This window comes from Cololabis saira, chromosome 3, assembly GCF_033807715.1.
Source record: "Cololabis saira isolate AMF1-May2022 chromosome 3, fColSai1.1, whole genome shotgun sequence".
Classification (NCBI taxonomy): Eukaryota; Metazoa; Chordata; class Actinopteri; order Beloniformes; family Belonidae; genus Cololabis; species Cololabis saira.
This window is the reverse complement of record NC_084589.1, coordinates 39,459,002-39,481,527: the sequence shown is the minus strand read 5'-3', so window position 1 is coordinate 39,481,527 and position 22,526 is coordinate 39,459,002. Positions and strand designations below refer to the sequence as shown.

The window sequence follows — 22,526 nt, the reverse complement described above, 5'->3', positions numbered from 1 at the left end:
TGCTGGCGAGGCAAACTTTCATTTTCGTAAATGTGGTAGCACTCCTCTGTATTCGATAATCTGACATGCAGTGTTGTTTCATGAGTCAAATATATTGATCTGCTGCTGTCTTCGGACCTAAAAGCACCAGACGTTTCTTTGGCGCTGCAGCGGCTCACTCACCGTGCACGTGGCCTCTCACGCCAACACCAGATCAGAAGTCTGAGTGTTGCAGAACTGTAGATGCTGCTATCTTATAATAACGGGAATAACATGACAGATCTGTCATCTCCTTTAGAGATCATCGTGTGGGTTTGTTTTTTATCTTCAAAAATAGAAATCAGCTGCTTGCCTCTGGTGTTAAAAGTCAAGTTTGATGTGTTGCATTTGATTGCAGCGCTCCCCATTCTGCTTGAGTTGATCTTGAATCATTTCTTTCTGTCTCTTTTTTTGTGTAGTTTACCACATGAATCCATGTAGAGACACCTTCTCCTCATTTAACTCCTCATTTTTAAGTTTAGAGAGAGAGAGACATATGTACTGCTCCAGTCGTTTATATCACATATTATGTCACGTGACATTAAATAACTTAAAACTGACAAATTCCCACGTCACATTAGTTTTATTCATCATTTTAAATGGCTGAAAACTCACTTTTGAATATTTTATTATGTCTTAAGTGTATTTTGTCACAGTTTGGAAAATTGTATGATGTCAAAGTTGATGTTATAAAAAGGTACTTGAACTTAATGTTTGCAATTTGGTCTGAATACCTGAGCTTGTTTTTGGCTGCGCATGTCACTCACCATCGTGCAGTATATCAGCCACCTTTAAACTCACTTTTTCACACTGATAAAGAGCCATCTATAGGGGGAATATTGCATAAATAAGATATAATTGGCTTTACAAGACATGGAAAAACTTATTCATGCATTCATTTTCAGTAGATTGGATTATTGCAATGGCATCTTTACAGGCCTTAACAAGAAATCTATCAGAGTCCTTACAAACACCAGGAAACTGGACCATATCACACCGGTCATGAAATCACTACACTGGCTTCCAGTGAGTCAAAGGATAGAGTTTAAAATCTTACTGCTGGTCTACAAAGCACTGAATGGTCTTGGACCAAAATACATGCTGGATCTGTTAGTTCCTATGAAGCTCCCAGACCCCTGAGGTTCATCTGGATCTGGTTTGTTGTGGTTCCCAAGAACCAGAACCAAGCAAGGTGAGGCAGCGTTCAGTTATTCTGCTCCTCACCGGTGGAAAGAACTTCCTGTAGACCTGAGGTCTGCTCCAACTGTCAGCTCCTTTAAACCAGGCCTAAAAACATCACAGCGTACTTTTAAATTAAATACTTGTGATTTTTGAAAACTGCGCAAAGTTACACTAGTGATGGATAAGCCCTGATTGCAGGCGTTGTGACGTAGAATTGCCAAATTGGTTTGATTCACCGCACGAATCGACACAGATTACTTTTGTAATCCTGTATTTGACCCGGTCTTTGTACATTTTGACCGTATAGAAACATAATTTTCGTCAGTTGTGTGAAATAAGACCTGGAAACAGGCATTGTGGCATAGAATTGTCAAATTGGTTTAATTCACTGTACAAATTGTTACAGATTACTTTTGTAATACTGTATTCGACCCGTTCTTTGTACGTTTTGACCGTATAGAAACATAATTCTTGACATTGTAAGAATGAGATGTGTACCTGCTGTACTCTACTGCCCTTAGTTTTAACAACTTGTGCTTTTTATTATTTTACCTCTTTTCTCATCATTTTATTTAATTTAATTTATTTACTGTTTAATTGTGTCTTTCTGCTTTTAATGCTGGTGTAAAGCACTTTGAATTACCTTGTGTTGAAATGTGCTATACAAATAAACTTGCCTTAAACCATCAAGATATATAATAGATCCCTGCACATCTATATATTATTTTGTACAGCCATGCAATTGTGGGTGGGTTGGGGTTTAAAAGATGGCATATTTGATAGGGTTGGTTTTGATATCTGTTTTTACCATTTTGTTATTGCCAAAAAAATACCAATAAAAAGATTTATAAAAAAAAAAAAAGATATATAATTGATCCCAAACTTTGTGTCCTTTTCCTCAGATGGCATCTGTGGAGCAGCACTGTCTCCGGCCATCAGTCTGCCCGAGCCCCCGGTGCTCCCGGTGCTCCTCCCCGCGCCGTCGCCGGCGGCTGCGTCCTCACTGCCGGCCCTGGAGAGCCCCCTGAGCGCCGAGGGGGACGAGGGGCCACCGAAGCTCGGCTCGCCCTCAGAACCAGAACCAGACCCGGAGCAGGAGCAGGAGCCAGAACCTGAGACGGAGGCCACCGCGGAGACGGAGGAGGAGAAAGCCCGCCGTCTCCTCTACTGCTCGCTCTGCAAAGTGGCCGTGAACTCCGCGTCGCAGCTGGAGGCGCACAACCTCGGTAAGGGCCGCGCCGGGGCCCCCGTGACGTCACGGGGGGGGGTGAGGGCTGGGATGCATTATTCACATTAAACACTGAGGCCTGCTTTTTCTTTATTCAGTCCATGTTTTGAAATATTACTGACAAACGTTCTGTGTTTAGAAGACTTTGCGGGTGAGCCAGTGTCATGTGGGGAAGGTTGTTTTATTCACTGTTGCTTCCCATTATTGTTAAGATTTAGTGGCTGTCTTTGACGATCAGTTTCAGATTTGGAAAAAGGGACAAACAATGTTTCCATAGGAACACTGTAAAAAAAATAAATAAAAATCTAAATTCGAGCACTGTGAGACATTGTTGTACCCAAAAACAAAGATTGTATTTTCCTCCGCTGCGTCAAACACATTTCTGCAGATGTGACGGCGCGCCGAAACGTCTGCTTCCAGTCTGGGGTTGATGAGAAGCAGTGTCCCTCCGCATTAGTCTGACTTTTTGGTTTTTTTCTTCTTCAGATTAGCACTTTTTCCAAAGTTGGACTATCTGTAGGATAGACACTTGTCTCCAAGAGGCGAATGGACACAGAAACAAAAATAGGAAGAAATATCTAAAAGATAAAAAAAGTTTCTGAACAGACTTATCGCAAAAAGGTCAAGCAAGTGAGATTCACCGATCAAACTTGTTCAAAAGAGGGAACACAATCCTTTCATGACCAGCCAGACGGCCTTTTTTTCTTTTTGATGCCCCGTTTTTTCTCGGCAGTATCTTTGTAGCCAATATAAAATATTCAATTTGCTTCCAATAAAGAGAGTCCGAGCCTTTTGTTCGGTGGTTGAGTCCGATTGAAAGTGACAGATCTGCAGAAACTTGGAAGTCCTTTTTTTTTTTTTTTTTTTTTTACCACATCAACCTGTTGGTGAGGGAAAAAGTTGGAATGTCATGGAAAGGGGAAAAATATTCAAAAATGCAGGGATTTTTAAACTCACTTTGACTTTTATTTCATTGCATATGTGACAGTTGGGAAGTGAATTTTTTACCACTTTGTAATATTTCCATTCCAAACGCTTGAACATAATCCGTAAAGGAGTATCCTGGCATTTGAAGATACCAGGCAATAAAGGACCGAGGCCGTTATTTGGTCCCGTTCCTCCTGACTTGCAGTTTTGCACCTATAAGCAGCCCAGTCCCGTACCTGTACCCTCCTCTTCCTCAGCCATGCCTTTGTGAAGTGTGCAGAAAGGGGCTTTGCGTCCTCATGGTGAGAATCCCATCCCTGTCAAAGATGCAGTCCATGGCGGCAGCGTACTGTATGTAGTTCTAAAAAACAACCCATCATTTTTCGCTTAATGCTGCCATCGCTGAGTGATGGGCGTCACCACGTTCTTCCAAAAAGAGATCTGGAGCGCTGATCTGTCTGACTATGATACATTTCTCCACCGTGTGATGATCCATCACGGACGCCTCCAAGCCCAGAGATGTCAACACCACTGCACCCAGCGCATGCTTTGGGTGGGGTGTGGGGGTTTGTCTTGTATAGTTTTAAACATCATTCATGACTGTATTTCAATGCTTGATAAAGGTGTCCTTAAGTAACCCCTTGCCAGGGCGGTTGCTTGAGCTATTGATTAATGATTGATGGAGCGGGAGCGGAGATCTGGGCATGCACCCGTCCTCTTCTTGAAAGAAAGGCCTTAATGCTGGCCTGGAAGGCAGACACTGAAGTATATTAATGATTGAAATGAGACTGACAAAACAAAACGTGGAAGATCTTGTGTTTGTATTATTGGCAATAAAGTCAAAGTCAAATTAACTGGCACTTCATTACTGTTATTAGATCGCCTCAGAATCTGTTGTTCAGAGCCTTTTCAGTCATCTGGTTACAGTTAATGGATCTTTTCAATCTGCATGCACTTTCCAAACATTACAAAGCGGATTTATTAAAAATAGAATTGTATTGTAGATTGAAAACAATCATTTTAATATCCTTTTAATTAACAAGTGAAAAATAATATGTCTTACACCAGTAAGAACAATGTGATTAAAGGTAGGAAAAGTGATTTCTGGATGACATCACATCTAATATTTGAAATGAAATATCAACAAAGCGGACAGCTGCCCCTCAATAGCCCCTTCTACATCGGTGAAAATCCAGTGTTATTTTTATTTATTATTATTGTTTCATAAAATAAAGAAACAGCTGATGAGACTAACCACAACAACAGGTAGGATCTATATTTGCAAGATGAGTAACTAAGAGACAAGGAGATGCGGGAGTTACTCAGCCTCGTTGCCGAGGACGCCATGAACCAGCGAATGTCCAGAACCACAAAGGATGATGGTCCGTTGTTGGAACAAGTGGACACAAAAAAGACAAACCGGGGCTTTGCTAGAAGCAAAACCCGGCCAAAAAACGATCATACCGATATTCATCCATCCTCGTCATTCTACACGCCCACACAGGTTACGTTATGTTACGCGGATAACGCCCCCGGCTAGCCATGGCCAACGCACTTTAACTTGCTGATTCTTTTCGTCGTACAAGAATATTTAGGTTTTTAAATACCTGACATGTTTCAGCAATTACTTCCGCCTTCACCAGAGTCACTCTGATGAAGGCGGACGAAAAGAATCAGCAAGTTAAATTGTAAAGCCATGGACAAAATGAACATTATTAAATAATTGCCAACGCACGTTAAACCCACGTTCATCATGCAGTGATAATAGCAGGATCCGATCTACAAACGCCTCATGTTTCATCACAAACTCTTCCAAGCCTCACAACCCCCCCCCCCCCCCACACACACACACACACACTCTGTTTCCAGTTTACAAAGCCTGGGCTGCAAATGAAGACCACTCCAAGGTGGGTAGGGTGAGGCTTTTGCGTAAAATCCCTTACCTTCCCGTTTAAGGATCATCAATTTCAACCCAATCAAACTGTGCAATAAGCAAAGAGCCAAAAAAGAAGAAAATCTTAGCATCCTCACTTCTTCTTGTTCTTCTTCTTCCGGCTTTTCCCTTTAGGGCAGGGGTCTGGCATGTTTGAAATGCTTCCCAGCTCTAACACACCTGATTTGCATGAATGGTCATCCTCAGCATGTCACCAAGGTCTGCAGAAGTCTGTTCATGTATCAGGGTGTGTTAAAGCAGGGGAACATCTGAAACATGCAGGGCAGCCTAACCCCTAACCGAAACCACACGGATAACCACAGCACTGAGAAGTTGTTTACATTTCACCCCGTCTTCTGCGTCGTCCTCTCTTCCACCAACTGATTGCATTTCCTGTTTCACCTTGTTTATGTCTTCCCCTGTTTTTCCTGCTTGCCAGCTTAATCTACAGCATCTTCCTACCAATCAGTACCAATCGTCAGATGCCATGTTTAAAGCCCATGACGAAGTAGGGGACTTTCTTTGGGGGGGGGGGGGGGGGGGGTTGTTACCAAATGAAAGTTTCCTTTCTTTAAAACTTTATAAAGCTGCATTTGAACAAAATCATAACACCTCTGGAACAAGGTCTTTTGAACCGTTGAGATCAAAGTGGAGAAGTTTGGTGAAGACCTAACGCAAGATATCATCAGCACGGCTCATACCAACTGTCAAGCACGGTGGTGGAGGGCTGATAATCTGGGCTTGTTTCACAGTCACGGGGCTGTACCTCAAGAGGAATATACAGTAAACGCTTTTGTAGACCAAAGATTTTAGAGTTAAATGTGAAGCTGTGTCCTAAAACATGCAACATAATTAGGGGTGTAACGATACACTGATCAAACGATACGGTACGATACACGATATTGAGGTCACGATAACGATACGATACGAAATTATAGCAGTATTTTTTTAACAATCTTGCATGAGGAACATATGACTGGAAAAAATAGTTTTTTATTTGAAAGACACAACGCAAAACAATGCTGTGCGTTTGCCCTATTGTTACAGTTTGTAATGCTTTATAACTGTTTAAGTTTTAAAGAGAAAGCCAGGCCAACCATTTTCCACAAACTGAATGAAAAGTAAATGTCAGGTATGCATAATGCATCTTCAGTTTCATTCAAGTAAAAATATTTTGCCACAAACTGAATCGTTTCTCTCATGTATGGGGAAGGTGGCTCAGTTGGTAGAGCGTTCGCCCATGAACCTGAAGATCAGTGGTTCGAACCCTAGTTCCTCCTGTGTCCATGTCCACCAAAGTGTCCTTGGGCAAGACACTGAATCCCCCAGTTGCTCCCGGTTGTCAGGCCAGCGCCGTTGTATGGCAGCTCCGCCGACAACCGGTGTAAAAGTAAATAAATAAACTATGAAAAGTCCCAAACTTAAAATGAAACATTACTGTTATTTATCTTCTGCCAGAGCTAAGAGCTTCACATGCTCCAGCCTGAGGCCGTAAGGTGAACCCCGTTATCGTTTCATCCCGTTCCCACCTTTGGGGACGACACAATCTTTACATCATAAAAAAGATTGATTCTTGCTCACCTTATGAGTAAAAGTTCGGACTTCGGAGCTCAAAACCCCCCAAGAGCCCCGTGATCGGGACGCAAAACGGTACTAGTTTCTTCTGAGCGTAGTAAGATTTTCGTCCGCGGGTCGAGGCGCGGTCGTCACGTGATCCCGCTGCACCAATAGGATGTGCGTTACTAGTAAACACAATATATTAATATTAATAACCCAATATCGCGCTACAGTTTGTCACCTCCACGACATGTATCGTGACGTTTTTGTATCGCAAAATTTTGTGGCACGATATATTGTTAAACCCCTAGACATTACACACCTGAATAAAAAAATAGAATTAAGGTGTTGCAACGGCCCAAAGTCCTCATCACACAACAGTCAGTGAACACCACATTGTACGATGCAAGAAGACTTTTTGTCTTTGTGTCCAATGCAGCATGAGTAACTTGTATAGCTGTGAGTTGTCAACTAGAACGTTTTAGGCTAATTTACAAAATGACCCTCATTTCACAGATAACAACGCTGCACATTCCTGATTTCACTCGTCCCTCCGGCTGCATTTGCAGGCTGATAATGACGTGACGAGGCTGTTTCCTGTTTCCACCTGCAGGTACCAAGCACAAGACGATGCTCGAGGCTCGGACCGGCGTGGGCTGCATCAAGTCCTTTCCTCGACCGGGAGTTAAAGGCAAATTGCCCGCAGCCCCCAAATCAACGACAGGCCTTCAGAACAAAACCTTTTACTGTGAGACATGTGATGTGCATGTTAACTCAGAGACTCAACTAAAACAGGTGAGTGCTATAAACCAAGACATCGTCATGCATTAAAATACACTGGAAATGAATTTCAAGTGGAACTGTTCCCAGCTATTGACCTCTAAAAGAAGCTTTAATTGGGCCTTTTAAAAAAGAGATTTATAACAAGAAAAAGAGATGGGCTGGAGTGGTATGCAATCAAAATATTAGTAATATGGCATTTTAGCGGGTTATCCTCAATTACAAATGTCAAAGTACATAGAAAGCAATTATATTAATCATTTTTTCTGACATCAGTCGTTTTGTCTGTGAAAGATTGGTGTGGCATTTTGGAAAATATCCTTGTTCAGAGGAAGATTGATACCACTTGCATATCTGTCACCTCTAAATTCCTCATCAAGACAAGTAATGGTCCTGCACATTGATCCTGCACACTAGCTGGAATTTGGCATTCATAAATTATTCTGTGTCAAAATATCTGCAACAGAGAGAGTCGTGTGGAGCTCTGCAGGGGCTCTTACATGCCAACGCACCTCCCTCGTATGTGCTGCTGGATCAGTAGGAGGGGGAGGATATGCTAGGAAATAATAAATCCAAGTACAAGCATGCACTTTATGCAAATTATGTTTTTATGACCAACTCTCAAACATGAATTGCACTGTAAATATGTTCCACTAGCTCTTCAGTCAGCGTTACATTTGATTGAATAAATGAAGGCCTGACGATGAATCATTTGCACAATGTCATTTTCATGACATTCTTACCATACTAAGAGAAATACTGTACATTCAACACAGAAATGAGTTATTCTCTATGTTTGCAGGGATACCAAACACATGACTAACCTTTACTCTCTTTGAAAGACGTGGTTTCAATCCCTTCCTCAGAATCAGTTCCCCATCTTGAACCAATTCTTTGCGTTTTATCAGGCTTCAGCGCCCCGTTTACTGGATTAAAACTCTGTCCTGAGTCGACAGCTAGGCACGTCTGTTCTCCTCCACTCTGTATGCACATAGACAGGTACATGATTTCTGCTGTAAAGACCAATAACGGACCGAGCGGCCAAAACGATGTGAACTGGAGCAGTTATGAGTTACAGTGGAAAGTGTGTTTGCAGCAAAATGTCAATTAATGTGGCCACTCAGGCCAAACAAATGGAGTCCATCTCGTTTGTTCTCTCTTTATTCAAGGGAAATGATCCAGTAGAGTTGAATAATTATAGCCCTAAATCGGCACTGGTAAGTGAATTATTGAAAGAGTGGTTGTTATCGGAATATCAGTCTGGTTTTAGAAAAGGAGCCAGTACGACTGCAGTAATTTTAGATGGTGAACAGCATTCTGCAGCCCTTTGACACAGTTGATCACAACACACTTACACAAAGAGTGAGGAGTGCTGGGCAATACATGTTATTGGATGGTTTGAAAATGATTCATCAGGCAGCTCTCGTGTGTTTGGGTAGATGGTAACTACGGATGTTCCTCAGGGATCAATCCTGGGAATACTTTGGTTTGTTTTATACATAAACAATCTTGATCAACAAGGCCTTACGTCAGCTCCCAAGAGCTTTTAATGATGTTCAACTCAACTAATTAAATCAGTATTAAATGTCAACAAAACAAAAGTCAGTGGATTTTCAAAAGCAAAATCCACGTCCATGAATTTTCAATCCGTCACTACCTTCCAGGGATCTGAGATTGAGCTAGTTTCACGGTATAAATACCTGGGAATTTTGATTGATGCTTGAAGACATTTTGAACAATTGCCTAAAAAATTAAATTGAAATTGGGATTTTTCTTTAGACGCAAATATTTTTGCCTTTGAAGTTCACTACTAATCTCAAAGCCTTTTCACACTACTGTACTCTGTATGCTCAGGTTGGATGGTCTGCTTCATGGTCCCATAGACTCAGACACTGCTATAAACGTATTTACAAAGCTATTGTTCGTATTTTCCCATCCTACAACAGATTACATTCTTGGAAAAAGCTCTGGAAGTTATAGCTTTCGCTCCCAAGACCTTAGTTCCCAAGTACGAAGTGAGATGGGTAACGCTTTAATGGAGCTTGAGGCAGGATTGAGGCAGGATTTATGAAAAAAATCGTATACGTTTTAAGTTTTCTAGTAATAATGTCAGATGAAGCGTTCCAAACCAAAACGAATGAGCCCTCTAGTGTATCTCTCCGTTGCCTTGAACAGGCGTGTGCTGCAAAATGTGCTGCAATTCGGACTCCGAATTTCCCGCGCTGGGCTGCGGATGTGACGTCACATGACGCTGCATGCACGTTCTCCCCGTTCTCCCGTGCCGGCTTCGCTGTTGGCTGCAGTACCCCCAACGGCCGTCGTGGCGAAGGGTGGCGCTAGAGAGTCTCATTTCTTAAAAGGAGCCTCATGCTCCTTTAAGTTCTAATAAAAAACAAATGTAAAACAGATAAAACAACTAAAACATTCCTTAAGTGATTTGGTGGATAGTGTCCCAACAGACAGACTTCTAGACCACTTTTTAACTTTGAAAAGTGGGTAAAAAGGACAGTTTGTACAGGAATCTCAGTCAATCAGCCTTCTGCTACATCGTCATAAGTCTGCACAACATTAATAATGAACTTACACAGACGATTGCTATTGGGAAGCATTAGAGGTAGACGTTTGTCTGAAAGGGTAAACCCTGCACCTCCTTCCTCTCAGGTTCAACATACTCAGTTTGCTCATAACGTGATTTCTGAAACAGGCGTCAGTTGTGATCGTATCACTCAGGACGGATAGTGAAGCCAGGTGCATACTGGACCTCGGGCCCTTTTCAGAACATGTACCACTTCCCAAGAATCAGGCAGCAGCTGGACACGTTGGTGGCAGGTTTAAATGAGCACCCCAGAGCTTTTCTCAACCATAGTGCAATGACTCCTTATTAATGTTAGCCGAGGAACTTATTAAGTCATGTGCTTGTTTGTTTGTTGTTTAGTAGTTGGACGTTTTGGGAAATCCACACTTGGGAAATTTGGCAGCTATCTTGACTGTTTTGGAAAACATTCATCTTTTTATTTACAATCCTGGCATGAGAAGATTGAAATTTATGTTACAACTTTATGGGCAACAGTGTACTTCTAATTGTCTTTAATGCAAAAATGACTGACTCCAAATTGTTTGGAAATGGTCTCATATTTATCCAAAGCATTTATCCAAAGCGACTCATGAAAAAGAGGAATATAATCAAACCAAGACGTGGAAGAAGACTTGCCATTGTAAGAACATCTGATCGCGTGTTCAAAAATTGAAAGGAGGAAATGATTTGCTCAAAATTCACCAGAAGCATTTATTGTACAGAAATGTGAGCTCACCCACAAGTCCAAGGGACAAAACACTGACTGTCTCCAGATCCAATAAAAAACCACCGCATGGCTAACGTATGAAACTCTACTGATCAATAACAAAAAAAAAACAAAGAAAATTATGACATGAAAAGTTAGAAGACGGCATGGAAAGGTACATTTTTCCATCCTAACACTGTGCACCAAAAAGTGCATTTCTAAAGGAAAGGAGGAAAGAGAATCGCCTTTAAACATAGATGTCCAAAAGAGAGTGACGTTGAGCAGGAGAGTCTGCAGTTAGGAGAGAAGACGAAGAATCAAGAGCTTATTTAACGTAGAGAGGGACGTCCCCGCTCTGATAGTGAATGGCAGGTCTGTGATAACTGTCTGGACTGACGTTGCCACGTACGTAGCTATGGCAGAGCCACACTGTGAGGAGCAGAACCAGCAACCTGGAGTGTAAATGCATTATTGAGTTCAGGTGGGTGGGAGCTGATCCAGATCTGATAACCCTTCCCAGATTGGTGCGCGGCAACAATTGCTTCTTCAAGATCATTGCTGATGTCTTTCCTTTTTGACTTTGTGTTTACAAATACCAGAGAAAGTTTTCCAGGCCAGCAAACATCTGCTTTCAAAGAACAGTTCTCACTTCCTAATGAGTTTAGCACCGTCTGGCTCATTAAAAAGAGCAGAATGCTTCAGGATTAAGGCTTTGTTTCGTGTTGTTTTGTGTTTTGTTTTATCTCTTCAACCAGTTGTCGCATAATTCAGTCATTTTATGTTTTTATTTAATCTGAGGTTGTGTGTACCTTACTGAAAACCCTGCTAAGGTCTAGAATGATTTGTTTTGTTTGATTCTCTGATATGTAAAACCTCCACATAGACAAAGGTTGTACTGTTTTCACATCTGCAGCGGTTCGGACTTGGCAGAAGTCGCATCAGCAGACACATTTAAACAAAGGTAGTGGTTTAATTTAGTTTTTTTTTTTGCTGCTCATAGGAATTTAACAGATCGTATTACTAAATGAAAAGAATGCATGACTTTAATCATTTGTTTTTTCTTGTTTAGCTTCAAAACCTTTATGCTTTTACACCAAATGAGGAGAGGAGCTTGTGTTTTTAAAACCTTATAGTTGAACCTGAAGCTTCTGCTTTTTTATGGCCAAGTTATGTCACATAATCATGTCACTTGCTCCTCACTGCTGCTTTAACACATTGCCATGCACTTTTTAGATTCATTAGACACATTTTCTAGCAAAGTGACATCTTATGTCCATTCAATCAGCTAAAACACAAATAAAAGCTATAGTTCTGGCTGTCTTTATCATCTGAGCTGCATCTATTTGAATACTGACTAAGCTGCACCTACTTTATGATCTCCTGCGTGACTGTGGCCTCTAAAGGTAATACAGCTGCAGTCGCCACGGTAACTCGGGCTGTGAGCCTGTCCTTTTGCTCAAAGGGATTTCATGTTCAAGATGGGATAAAAATATATAAAGCAATGCATTCTGACCAATCAATTTTGCTTGTCTCTTATCGGAAAAAAATTATAAAAGAAATGAAGAAAGAGAGATAAATTAGCTGTCTGTGCCTTTATCACGTACCATCTTTACCCTTTGATTTGGACCCTCAAGCTTCTTTATAACGTCATTGGAGGGAGTCGGTTATTGATTTCAAAAACTTTCTTTTTGTAAAATTTGGAAATAAATTTAAGACAGACCTGAGGCTGAAAAATAAAAGGTTTGAACAGTTTTACATTTTCCAGAAAAACGCTCTGCTTTTCTATTAAAACCACTTGAGCAGAGAAACTTTATCATGTTTTGTTTGTTGTTGTTTTTTTCTTTGTTTTAAACACATTTTGACTCCCGGATGTCATAGCAAATTAACTCTGACATTTGCAAGTACAACCTTTTTCCATTTTTACTCATGCTTTTATGTTATTATACTTATTTTATATTGTTTAAAAGACCTATCTCACCTTTATAAGGTTACAAAGCCATTTCTCAAGATACGTTTATTTGCTGCAAAGTTCAACACAACCAGGTTTGCAGCAGGAGTCCCTAAACACACCCGCTCTGCATTATTTCAAAGAAAAGCACAACTCTATAGCAATTATAGTTGGAAACATCGTAACCTTTATAATGCAGCACTTACATTTACTGTATAAGCACATTAATGACGACGTCCACACAGCCGGCTTCATCTGCAGCAGCTTTGTTGCTTTTAGCCCCGGTCATAATTGACTGCTCATATTTGCATCATCGTTCACATTTAGGGTAGTAGTTTACTCCCCGTGCTGCGCCCTCAGTGCTCATCTGGTGCCTTAACGCGAATGGGGCTGATTGCAGATGGTGATGAGAGATTTATTGAATGTGACGAAAAGTGTTCTGGTTTGAATCACTTACCATAACTCTAATGGCGAGCTGTCATCATTTTAGCCACTTATATCTAAGCTGAGAATTAAGAGAGCATAATCGCTCAGGTCTTAACGATAACACGCCTTCAGGTACTCTTAATTATGATAATAACGGACGATGCAGTAGGCTCTGGGTCGGACCGGAGGGGTCCGTGGGGGGGACGTCACTCGCTGATGATTTACACCTTGAGTGGATATAAAGTGACCTTCCAGGCCAACTTTGAAAGGTCCGGCCCGCGGCTGCAGACCTGCCACTCACAACCTAGCAAACTTCTTTTTAGACGCCTGAAATCAGAATGAATGTGAGATCATGTTAAAGAGCGCCGTGCTGTAGCAGGAGCTAATATGAGCTAAAATAGCGAGCTTGTGGTAATTGAGGCGAAATGATCCGCCATTTTTGGATGAGCCAGGTTTGGGCAGAGTCAGCTCCTGCCGAGATTGAATCTCCTTTCTTTTTTTTCTTTTTTTTTTCACCATTGATGTTTTATTGAAGGTTTGCAATATACAAATAATGTACAACAATCAGTCATTTCAGTTCACAACCTGTGCGTCATCAACGACAACAACAAATGACTATGGAGCTAGAACAGTCTCATAATTCGCAAATGCACACACCTTTTCACAAATGCACAGAACAATTCACACGTGTGTAGGACAAGATACACAAATGTATTTTTGATGCACACACAAATATAACCTGATTTACAAAAGTTTTTTTGCCTGTGAGCTGCGCTGAATTTGCTTGTGACTTTTGAGACTCCCCTGACGTGACTCGAACAAATACGTTTTTTTTTAACAGGATCTGCAACCAATCAGATGTCTTCCTTTGTTTCAGCCAATCATAAGAGCCTTGTTCTGTGCATTTGTGAATTTTGTCCTGTGCATTTGTGAAATGGTGTGTGCATTTGCGAATTATGAGACTGTTATTCCATAAATGACAGTTAAAGAAAAAGTTTGAATAATAAATAAAGAAAAAGATAAAAATAAATACATAAAAGAAACAAAACCTTGGTATGACAGATTTCATAATATCTCGCATAAAATGAGGATTATATTTGTGACATCTCAGAATGGATATCCATCATTGATATACATTTCTTATTTGTTAACTTAAGAGACTTGAGATAATAATCAACCTCAATCAAAAACAACTTAAACAATGGAGAAATGTTTTGGAATTTACATTTACGGATGGGAAATTTTCATAATAAAATATAAAGATTGAGATTGCATCTCCTTCCAAACCCACTCCTCAGAAACCGATGATGTCACATGGGTTTCTCTGCACAGTCCACGGTTCACACCGTCATCCAAGCCTCTGGTGGCACAGCAGTGATCACATTTAAGCCACTTCTTAAAGTATGGAAGAAAAAAAAACATCTGTTATGTTCTTTTTTTACTGTTTCAGTGACATGAAAAGCACATTTACCCGTCACAGCGACCAGAGCGGAGTGACGTACTTGAAACCCTCTTAGCTCTCATGTGAAGCTTGTTTCCTGTCTCTTCCTCTCTTCCTCAGCACATCAGCAGCCGGCGTCACAAAGACCGAGCGGCAGGTAAACCGGCCAAACCCAAGTACAGCCCCTACAGCAAACCGCAGAAAGGCCAGAGCAAGCAGCCGGTGAGTCAGCGCGCCTCCGTCACCTCATGGGCAACACAAACCCCCGTGTCAGCACAACAGTCATGGTGACTCGTTCCTCAGCGACAGACAACTCAGCTCATGAGCAGAAGCAGTTTGATGTTTGTGATTGCGTGTGCACCGGTGATTTCACCTCCAGTCACGTTCACGTTCTTTTGCTGCGACTCCTCTTTTCAAAGTTATCAGTAAACAGAAGTCCCGCTGATACAAAGCGCTCTTAGACGAGTGAAGGTTTCTCCTCTTGACGGCACCCGATTCAGTGAAATGTCATCTTTCATGATTGCACTCCTTAATGCCTTGCTTTTTAAAAAAGAATCTGAGCTGTGAAAGGTGTAGTTAAGTCTGAAAAGTTGATATTTTATTGACTAAAACAGCATCTACAAAGGCTCGGCTGGTGCGGCGTGCTGGAGGAGGGGTGAAGTCTCGGGTCAATTACTGTGTGGAGGAGACTGTAAATGTCAGCTTCACTCGGAGTGGCCCGGTCTCCTGCATCACAGCAGCTCACCAGCTGATAACCCCTGAATAAAAGAGCTCTGATGTCCAAATTTACATCAGTTCGTGCTTAAACTTTCCACATTGGCAGCAAACTCGGACCTTCCTTCATGTACCAAACGCAGGGCCGGCCCAAGCCATGGGGCCCTAAGCAAAATGTGATTTTGGGGCCCTCTATTACTGCCAATAATACTGATTATTGATCATTCACACACCCACTATAAACTTATGTCATGTTCTTCCCTGTCATTACAAATACACTTGTAAAACTAGATTGTAAGAACTTTTTGTTGTAGTTAGATTGTAATCCACAGTGATTAAGACCATGGAAGCAACAACAGATTAACAAACTTGCAGAAAAATCTTTCAATTCATATTTTGCAAAGTCACCAACTGCCCCTCCTGGCCACACAGAAGCGATAAATAAAAGGTCAAAGAGCTGCACAGTTGCAACAGTGTTGTTTCCATCATCCTAGTGTCAACCTGGCAGGTTTTTACCCATCTATAGTTTTTAATCTGAAATGGGAGCAAATTCAGCTACAAGAGCGGCCTGGGGTTGATTTACACTTAATATTTAAAGTGATATAGTACTGAGTGTAATACTGAGTGTCATCTACAGTGTAGGCCTACTAAAAGAAACAAAATAATCATATTGATCATTTATAAACCCTTTACTGTAAACACGTTATCTACTTTATTTCTGGTTTTAAATAAACTGCAACAAAAAATTGAAGTGGAACAACAACAATTAAGTGCAACAACAAAGTACTACACTAGAACTATAATTAAAATCACTCAACTTAGATAAACAGTACCTTGTTTATGGAGCCCAATCAAGGCCAAAAGTTTTGCTAATTTGAAAATAAAATTTGAACCTGAAAATTCAAGTTTTGATCATGAACTTATTTTTTTACAGTTTCAATTTTTTTTTCAGTATCAGATCTTTTTTTCAGTTTCAGATCTTTTTTTTCAGTTTCACATCTTTTTGTTCAGTTTCACATCTTTTTTTTTCAGTTTTAAAGTTTGACATTTCCCACTTCCATATGCTACCGTGAACGCATCGCAGTATCGTTTGCGATGGCATCCACTTTAAAGTGTGGCTGTTGAACTGTACAGTCTGGCATAGTTTATTGCTTTTATACTGCGATTGGTGCCAAGTACGGTCTAAAACAGCTTTTTAAACAGAAATGTGTCACTAGTATCCGTTTTTTCCACTGCCAATCACGTGAATATAGTGTATAGTGTTAAATCATACTTCTACTGATATCTTCTGCAACCTACGTATCCTGAAGGCAACATGACTGAGGAACGTCCCCCGCCTTCTCTGTTATGCTGTCACTCATGATGCCATGCCCCCTACGCCAGACCGGGGCCAAAAGTGACTGAAAATCTGAAACTGAAATAAAAAGATCTGAAACTGAAAAAAGATCTGATACTGAAAAAAAATAAGTTCATGACCAAAACTTGAATTTTCAGGTTCAAATTTTATTTTCAAATTAGCAAATCTTTTGGCCTTGATTTGGCTCCATACTCAATATGTGTATTTACTGTATGTAAAAATAATTTTATTTCTTATTTTATCTTTATTTACTCTTGGGGGCCCCCTAGTGGTCACGGGGCCCTAAGCAGCCGCTCAGTTCGCTTACGCCTTGGGCTCTGACCAAACGAGTTGAAGAAAGATGCTTAAAAGTTGGGATTGTCACATCGTATCGATCACGGAGCCGTGTGGATTCAGCGTTGGGAGGGAAAAGCCTCGGTTCCCGTCTTACAAAAAGGCAAAAGCAAATGACATTTATCACACTCACTGTTTGGTGAAACCAAGCAGGAGGATTATCAGTGGGGGTGAAATGACTTCCCGAAACCCGTCATTGACTGAGTTAACGGAGAGGAGCCTCTCTGGTGAGCGCAGAGTAAAGAATGCTTCCCGTAGGGTTTGGATGCCTGACTATGTGATTGATGACCCGTGACAGCTGTTGCTGTACTGCTGCTTTGAGGATGGAGCTTTTCAATCACTGATACAGAAGATTAAGCCAGATAACTTTGGAAACCTTTTCACCCCATCAGACTGCTGTTGTTGGTGTCTATTGTCTGTCACGTCTTATTTTTTTTTCTTTTTTCCTTCCAGCTAAGGAATGTTTAACTTTAAACTGGTCAAGTTATGTCCTCTGTCTAAAATGCAGACATTTTACTTCCCACTTGCAAGTCAGACCCGGGATCTTCGGGCATCGACGTGTCTGCGGGCCAAATCCGCGAGAAATTGCAAAGATAGTAGTGCACTAAAAAACATTTCTAGACTGTTTGAGTCATATATTTAATTTCATTTCATTTTTATTTATTCCGATCATGGAAATATGCAAACAAAAAAAACAAACAAGTAAAATGACAACACAATCAAAAGCATATTCCATAACCAGAAAGGAGCAGGAAGAAGAAAATCTTATTATACCTGCCCCTCCCTCAAAACAAAATTGAACAATAATAACAGATGGTCTGCACAATTACTTAGTTAATATCACAAAGAAAGAAAAACAAAAAAATCAAAGATAGATTGTCTGTTTCCATACGCATATATTATAAATTTTGACTATTTCATCCATACTTTGCTATTTTTTTCTCTTTAAATTTCTTTTTAAACTGAAATATGTTTATACGGCCCTTTAAATCATAATGTAATGAATTCCATAACTTAATTCCAACAATAGAAATGCTCATCTGCTTTAAAGTTGTTCGGGAAAAGTTGTTGGTCCATATATGGACCATAACATGTCCCACAAAACAACTCTTGAAGAGGGAAGTTAATTTAATCTTCCTGCCCAATAAAGAGACAACCCAGTATTTGTTTGTGAAGGAGCGAGACTCGTTCATCACACTTTTACAGCAGTAATGACCTTATGTCTGTTAGTAATGGTTAAATGCAGAGGTGAATATGGGATATTACTTTTATTTATTTTTTTAAAAGGAAGTAAGTAGACAACAGCTGTGTCCCTGGGTGAACTACAGTCTGACTTTCAGCTTTAATTTTTCTGTGAATCCATCGTTGCACTGAGCTTTGTTCACAACAGCCCTCCCTGAGGGCTACTAAAAAACAAATAGATCTGCTGCATTGCTGGCCCAGAAAAATACAAACTGCCTCCACCGGAGCCGTGGCCAGCTAACTGTTCCTCTCAACAAAAGATGCCCTTCTTTGGAGGCATTTTGGAAACAACATTCAAAATAAGAAATAGTAGATGTGCCGAGATGGAAACCAGGCTTGCTCCCTGCTGAACGGTCCCAATCCTCCGATCCTGTGAACGATACGAGGAAATCCTGCCCTCTATGATGTTACGGAGAGACAATGTTAGAAAAAAGCAGGAAATAAAAAGTATTCTCAAGGCTAAATGTTTTTGTAATACGTCGTTAAGAATACTACATGACACATTTAGCTTTGTCTGAGCCTCAGATCACATCTGAGGTTACAATGTATTTATATAGACACACACAAATTCAGCAATAAGCACCGGCGCTTGGAGGAAAGATATTCCCCACATGGTTGATGTCCAGGTTGCAGAAAACACTTGTAAACAACCGAAAATGAAATCAGGTATTGATATATCTTTGCTGCCGATCATGTGGAACGTAGTTAGCCATTTCATTGGATTTCTGACACCTTTTTTAATGCCTCATTAGGCTCTCTGACTCCTCGGCGCTCTGCTGCTGAAGAGGCTCCGGCCTCCGTGTCTTCAGCTGCTTACAAGGGAAAACACAAATATTTATTGTAATTATTCCACTAGCCTGTGTGCTGAATATAGTGTTAAATCTCGTTAAAAAAAAAAACAATTTGTATTATGTTTAACTACCCGGTCCTAAGATGGGAACCAAATATCTGTTTATGTGTTTTAAAATTATTCATGATTTGGTGACTTTGATCCAGGTTAAAGATTTCCTGATTTACTCGTCCGTGGAGAATCACGGTGATCATCTATGACAGGGGTCGGCAACCCGCGGCTCTAGAGCCGCATGCGGCTCTTTAGCGCCGCCCTAGTGGCTCCCTGGAGATTTTTCAAAAATGTTTGACCTTTTTTTTCCTTTTTTCTCTTTTTTTCCTTTTTTTCTTCCTTTTTCCTTTCCTTTTTAATCTCGACATTTTGACTTTTTTCTCTAAATTTTGACTTTTTTCACGACATTTCGACTTTTTTCTCAACACTGACTTTTTTCTCAACATTTCAACTTTTTTCTCAACATTTCGACTTTTCAACATTTCGACTTTTTTCTCGACATTTCAAGTTTTTTCTCAAAATTTTTACTATTTCCTCGACATTTCGACTTTTTTCTCGACATTTCGACTTTTTTCTCAACATTTCGACTTTTTTCTCAACATTTCACCCTTTCCTCATTTGTCTTCATTCTAAGGTTTATACAAGACTTTTCATTTTTTGCGGCTCCAGACATATTAGTTTTTTGTGTTTTTGGTCCAATATGGCTCTTTCAACATTTTGGGTTGCCGACCCCTGATCTATGACGTAACATCTGGGGGCGGTTATTACTACTTCCCCAGGTGGACCCGCTGCAGAATACGGAAGAGTATTAGGGTCATGCAGGAGAAAACATTTTTGAGATTTTTTTTTATTGTGCACTTTCGAGAAAAAAGTCGAAATGTCAAGAAAAAAGTCGAAATGTCGAGATTAATGTTGAAATACAATTTCAAGACTAAAGTCGAAATTTCGTGAATAAAGTCGAAATTTCGCCTTTTTTCTCGAAATTGTACTTCAACATTAATCTCGAAATTTCGCCTTTTTTCTCAACATTTCAACTTTTATCAAAGATTTTGACTTTTTTCTCAACATTTCAACTTTTTTCTCGAACTGCAAAATGAAAAAAAAATCTTCCTCCTCTAACATATTATTTTTATTTTTCTCCTGCCTGGCCCTAATACTCTTCCGTAGCAGAGGGGCATGTTATGCACCTCCATCCTCATGCTATTCAGACACACGCAGAAACAATAAAGGGGCTGCAGCAGCAGAGCGTGTTGGCTTTGGGACCGTGTTTATTCCTACCTCAGAGAAACACTATCAGCTGTTAACTGAAAGCTTTTGTAACTTTAATTTAATCGTGGCATTTGTCCCAGCCTCCTAAAATGATTGCCTGATCTTATAAAATGAAACGACACTCGGCGGTAAACTTTGCCACACCGACTGCTTTTCATGAAATATTCACGCGGTCCTTCACTCGTACAGGTCGCATTAATAGAATAAACTGACTTTACTCTGTTTGTCGCCCGCAGGTAAAGCTGATCCTGGGGAAGGAGCGCCCGGGTCAGGGTCAGGCTCTGACTGCTCAGATCATACCGGCTCACCTGGCAGCGGTGGCCGCCGCGGCCGCCGCCGCCCTCGGCAGCTCCTTCACGCACCGCACCAACCACTTAGCGAACCAGGCCCCGACCCCCGGCCTCTTCCAGACACAGACCCTCCCGTCGGCGCTGTTCCGCCACGCCCCCGGCCCGGTCAGGACCTCCCACCCGCCCGTCCTCTTTGCCCCGTACTGAACACGCTGCCTGCCTCATGGACCAAACCATGTGGAGAAGACGAGGCCTCCGTCGTCCTACTATGCATTCAGGATACTGAACATCTCCATGCCGTGTTCGGACCCTCAGTTCCCCCTCGTCCTCACACGGATTACCCGTTTCAGAAAAAGCAACGCACTGGGCCCTTTTCTTGTGCTGGATTTGTTTTTTTTTTCTCCCTCTAATCTCACTGGACTTACTTTTCTGCCCAAACCCCCAAACCTGGACTCACATTGTACTGCAATAATGTATAAGACTAACGGAAATGAACTATGCAGCGCCATTGCATCGTGATTCGAGGCACAGTTTGAGCTGAATAGCTGGTAGTGATGTGCTTTTTGTAAAGCTTTCGCGTGTCACTAAGGTCATCGCTTCTGTGAGGGGTTGTTGTCATAATTTAAAAAGGAAACTGACGAGAGCGCGAGTGGCCCTCCTCTGTTCCTGTATGCACTTTAAGCTCCTTCTCCGTTGATGTCCACACTAGATGGCTAGACTGTGCTAGATATTAGTTATTGTGACGTGCGTTTTTGTATTCGTCCTTGCATATCGTATGTGTGTACTTCTAGATGTGGGGTGTTTGTGCGTGTGTGTGTGTGTGTGTGCGCGAGAGAGAGAGCTTTTCATCCATCATAAGCCATTCCTGTTGATTCATATTGTCACTGACTTTGTCTTAGGCAGAGGGACCACCAAGGCTTGTCTGTGTTAAATGTCGGTGAGAAAAAGGTGAACCGTTTCAAATAAAAGAGCCCTAATTTGTTACTGCTCGTGTTCTCGTGTGTTGACCCATGGGTAGTTTACAGTAGCTCCACTATAAAACACAAAGCCAATCAGAAATTGAAGCTGCAAGCAGCGATGAACGGGCCCTCGCACCCTTGTGCACGTTCAGGCGTGCTAGATGTCTTCAGGCCTGGACATTTATGATGACACCACCCACGACTCTCTATATCAAACCATTCAAAAGTTATAGCAGAAAGCAGGAACTATCAGATATCGACCAATCAGATGAAGGGGCGGGGCTAATTTGCACCAATTATGTTCAAGGACTCAAAACCATGTCCGATGACAAAACCCACGAGTCTTTATGTCAAACCATTCAAAAGTTATGGCAGAAAGTAGGAACTCAATCAAATATGGACCAATCAGATGAAGGGGGGCGCGCTTTTTGGCGTCTAGAGTCGCCACGGTAACGCTTTTGACTGAGAAAAGTAATGTGCATCGTTGCAGGATCGCGACGCACATTTTGATGTATAACACACCTTGGTGCACGTTACGGTTCGGCCGAAGAAATGGCATAAATTGCTCCAAAATTAGAATCAGAATCAGAATCAGAATCAGAAAGGGGGTTTATTGCCAAGTTTGTTAACACACACAAGGAATTTGTTGTGGTGATTGGTGCAATACAGTTAAAATAAAAATATAAAAGCAAACAAATATAGGGAGATAAAATAAGAGATAGAATAAAGTAATGATTAATACATGATTAATTCAAAATGGCCGACTTCCTGTTCGGTTTCGGCCATGGCTCCAAGAGACT

At 41.1% G+C, this 22,526-nt stretch overlaps 1 protein-coding gene across 2 annotated transcripts in view; it reads left to right on the top strand.

The window, feature by feature from the left end:
* The window catches only part of znf385d (zinc finger protein 385D), a 139,075-nt gene extending 117,333 nt beyond the window's left edge, over nt 1–21,742 (top strand). For both annotated transcript variants that reach the window (XM_061717482.1, XM_061717480.1), the window contains 4 exons: nt 2,103–2,426; nt 7,459–7,640; nt 14,842–14,943; nt 20,714–21,742. In XM_061717482.1, coding sequence (XP_061573466.1) covers nt 2,103–2,426; nt 7,459–7,640; nt 14,842–14,943; nt 20,714–20,974 — 869 coding nt within the window. In that variant the 3' untranslated portion in view covers nt 20,975–21,742. The remainder of the gene's footprint in view (nt 1–2,102; nt 2,427–7,458; nt 7,641–14,841; nt 14,944–20,713) is intronic.
* The last annotated feature ends 784 nt before the right edge of the window (nt 21,743–22,526 follow it).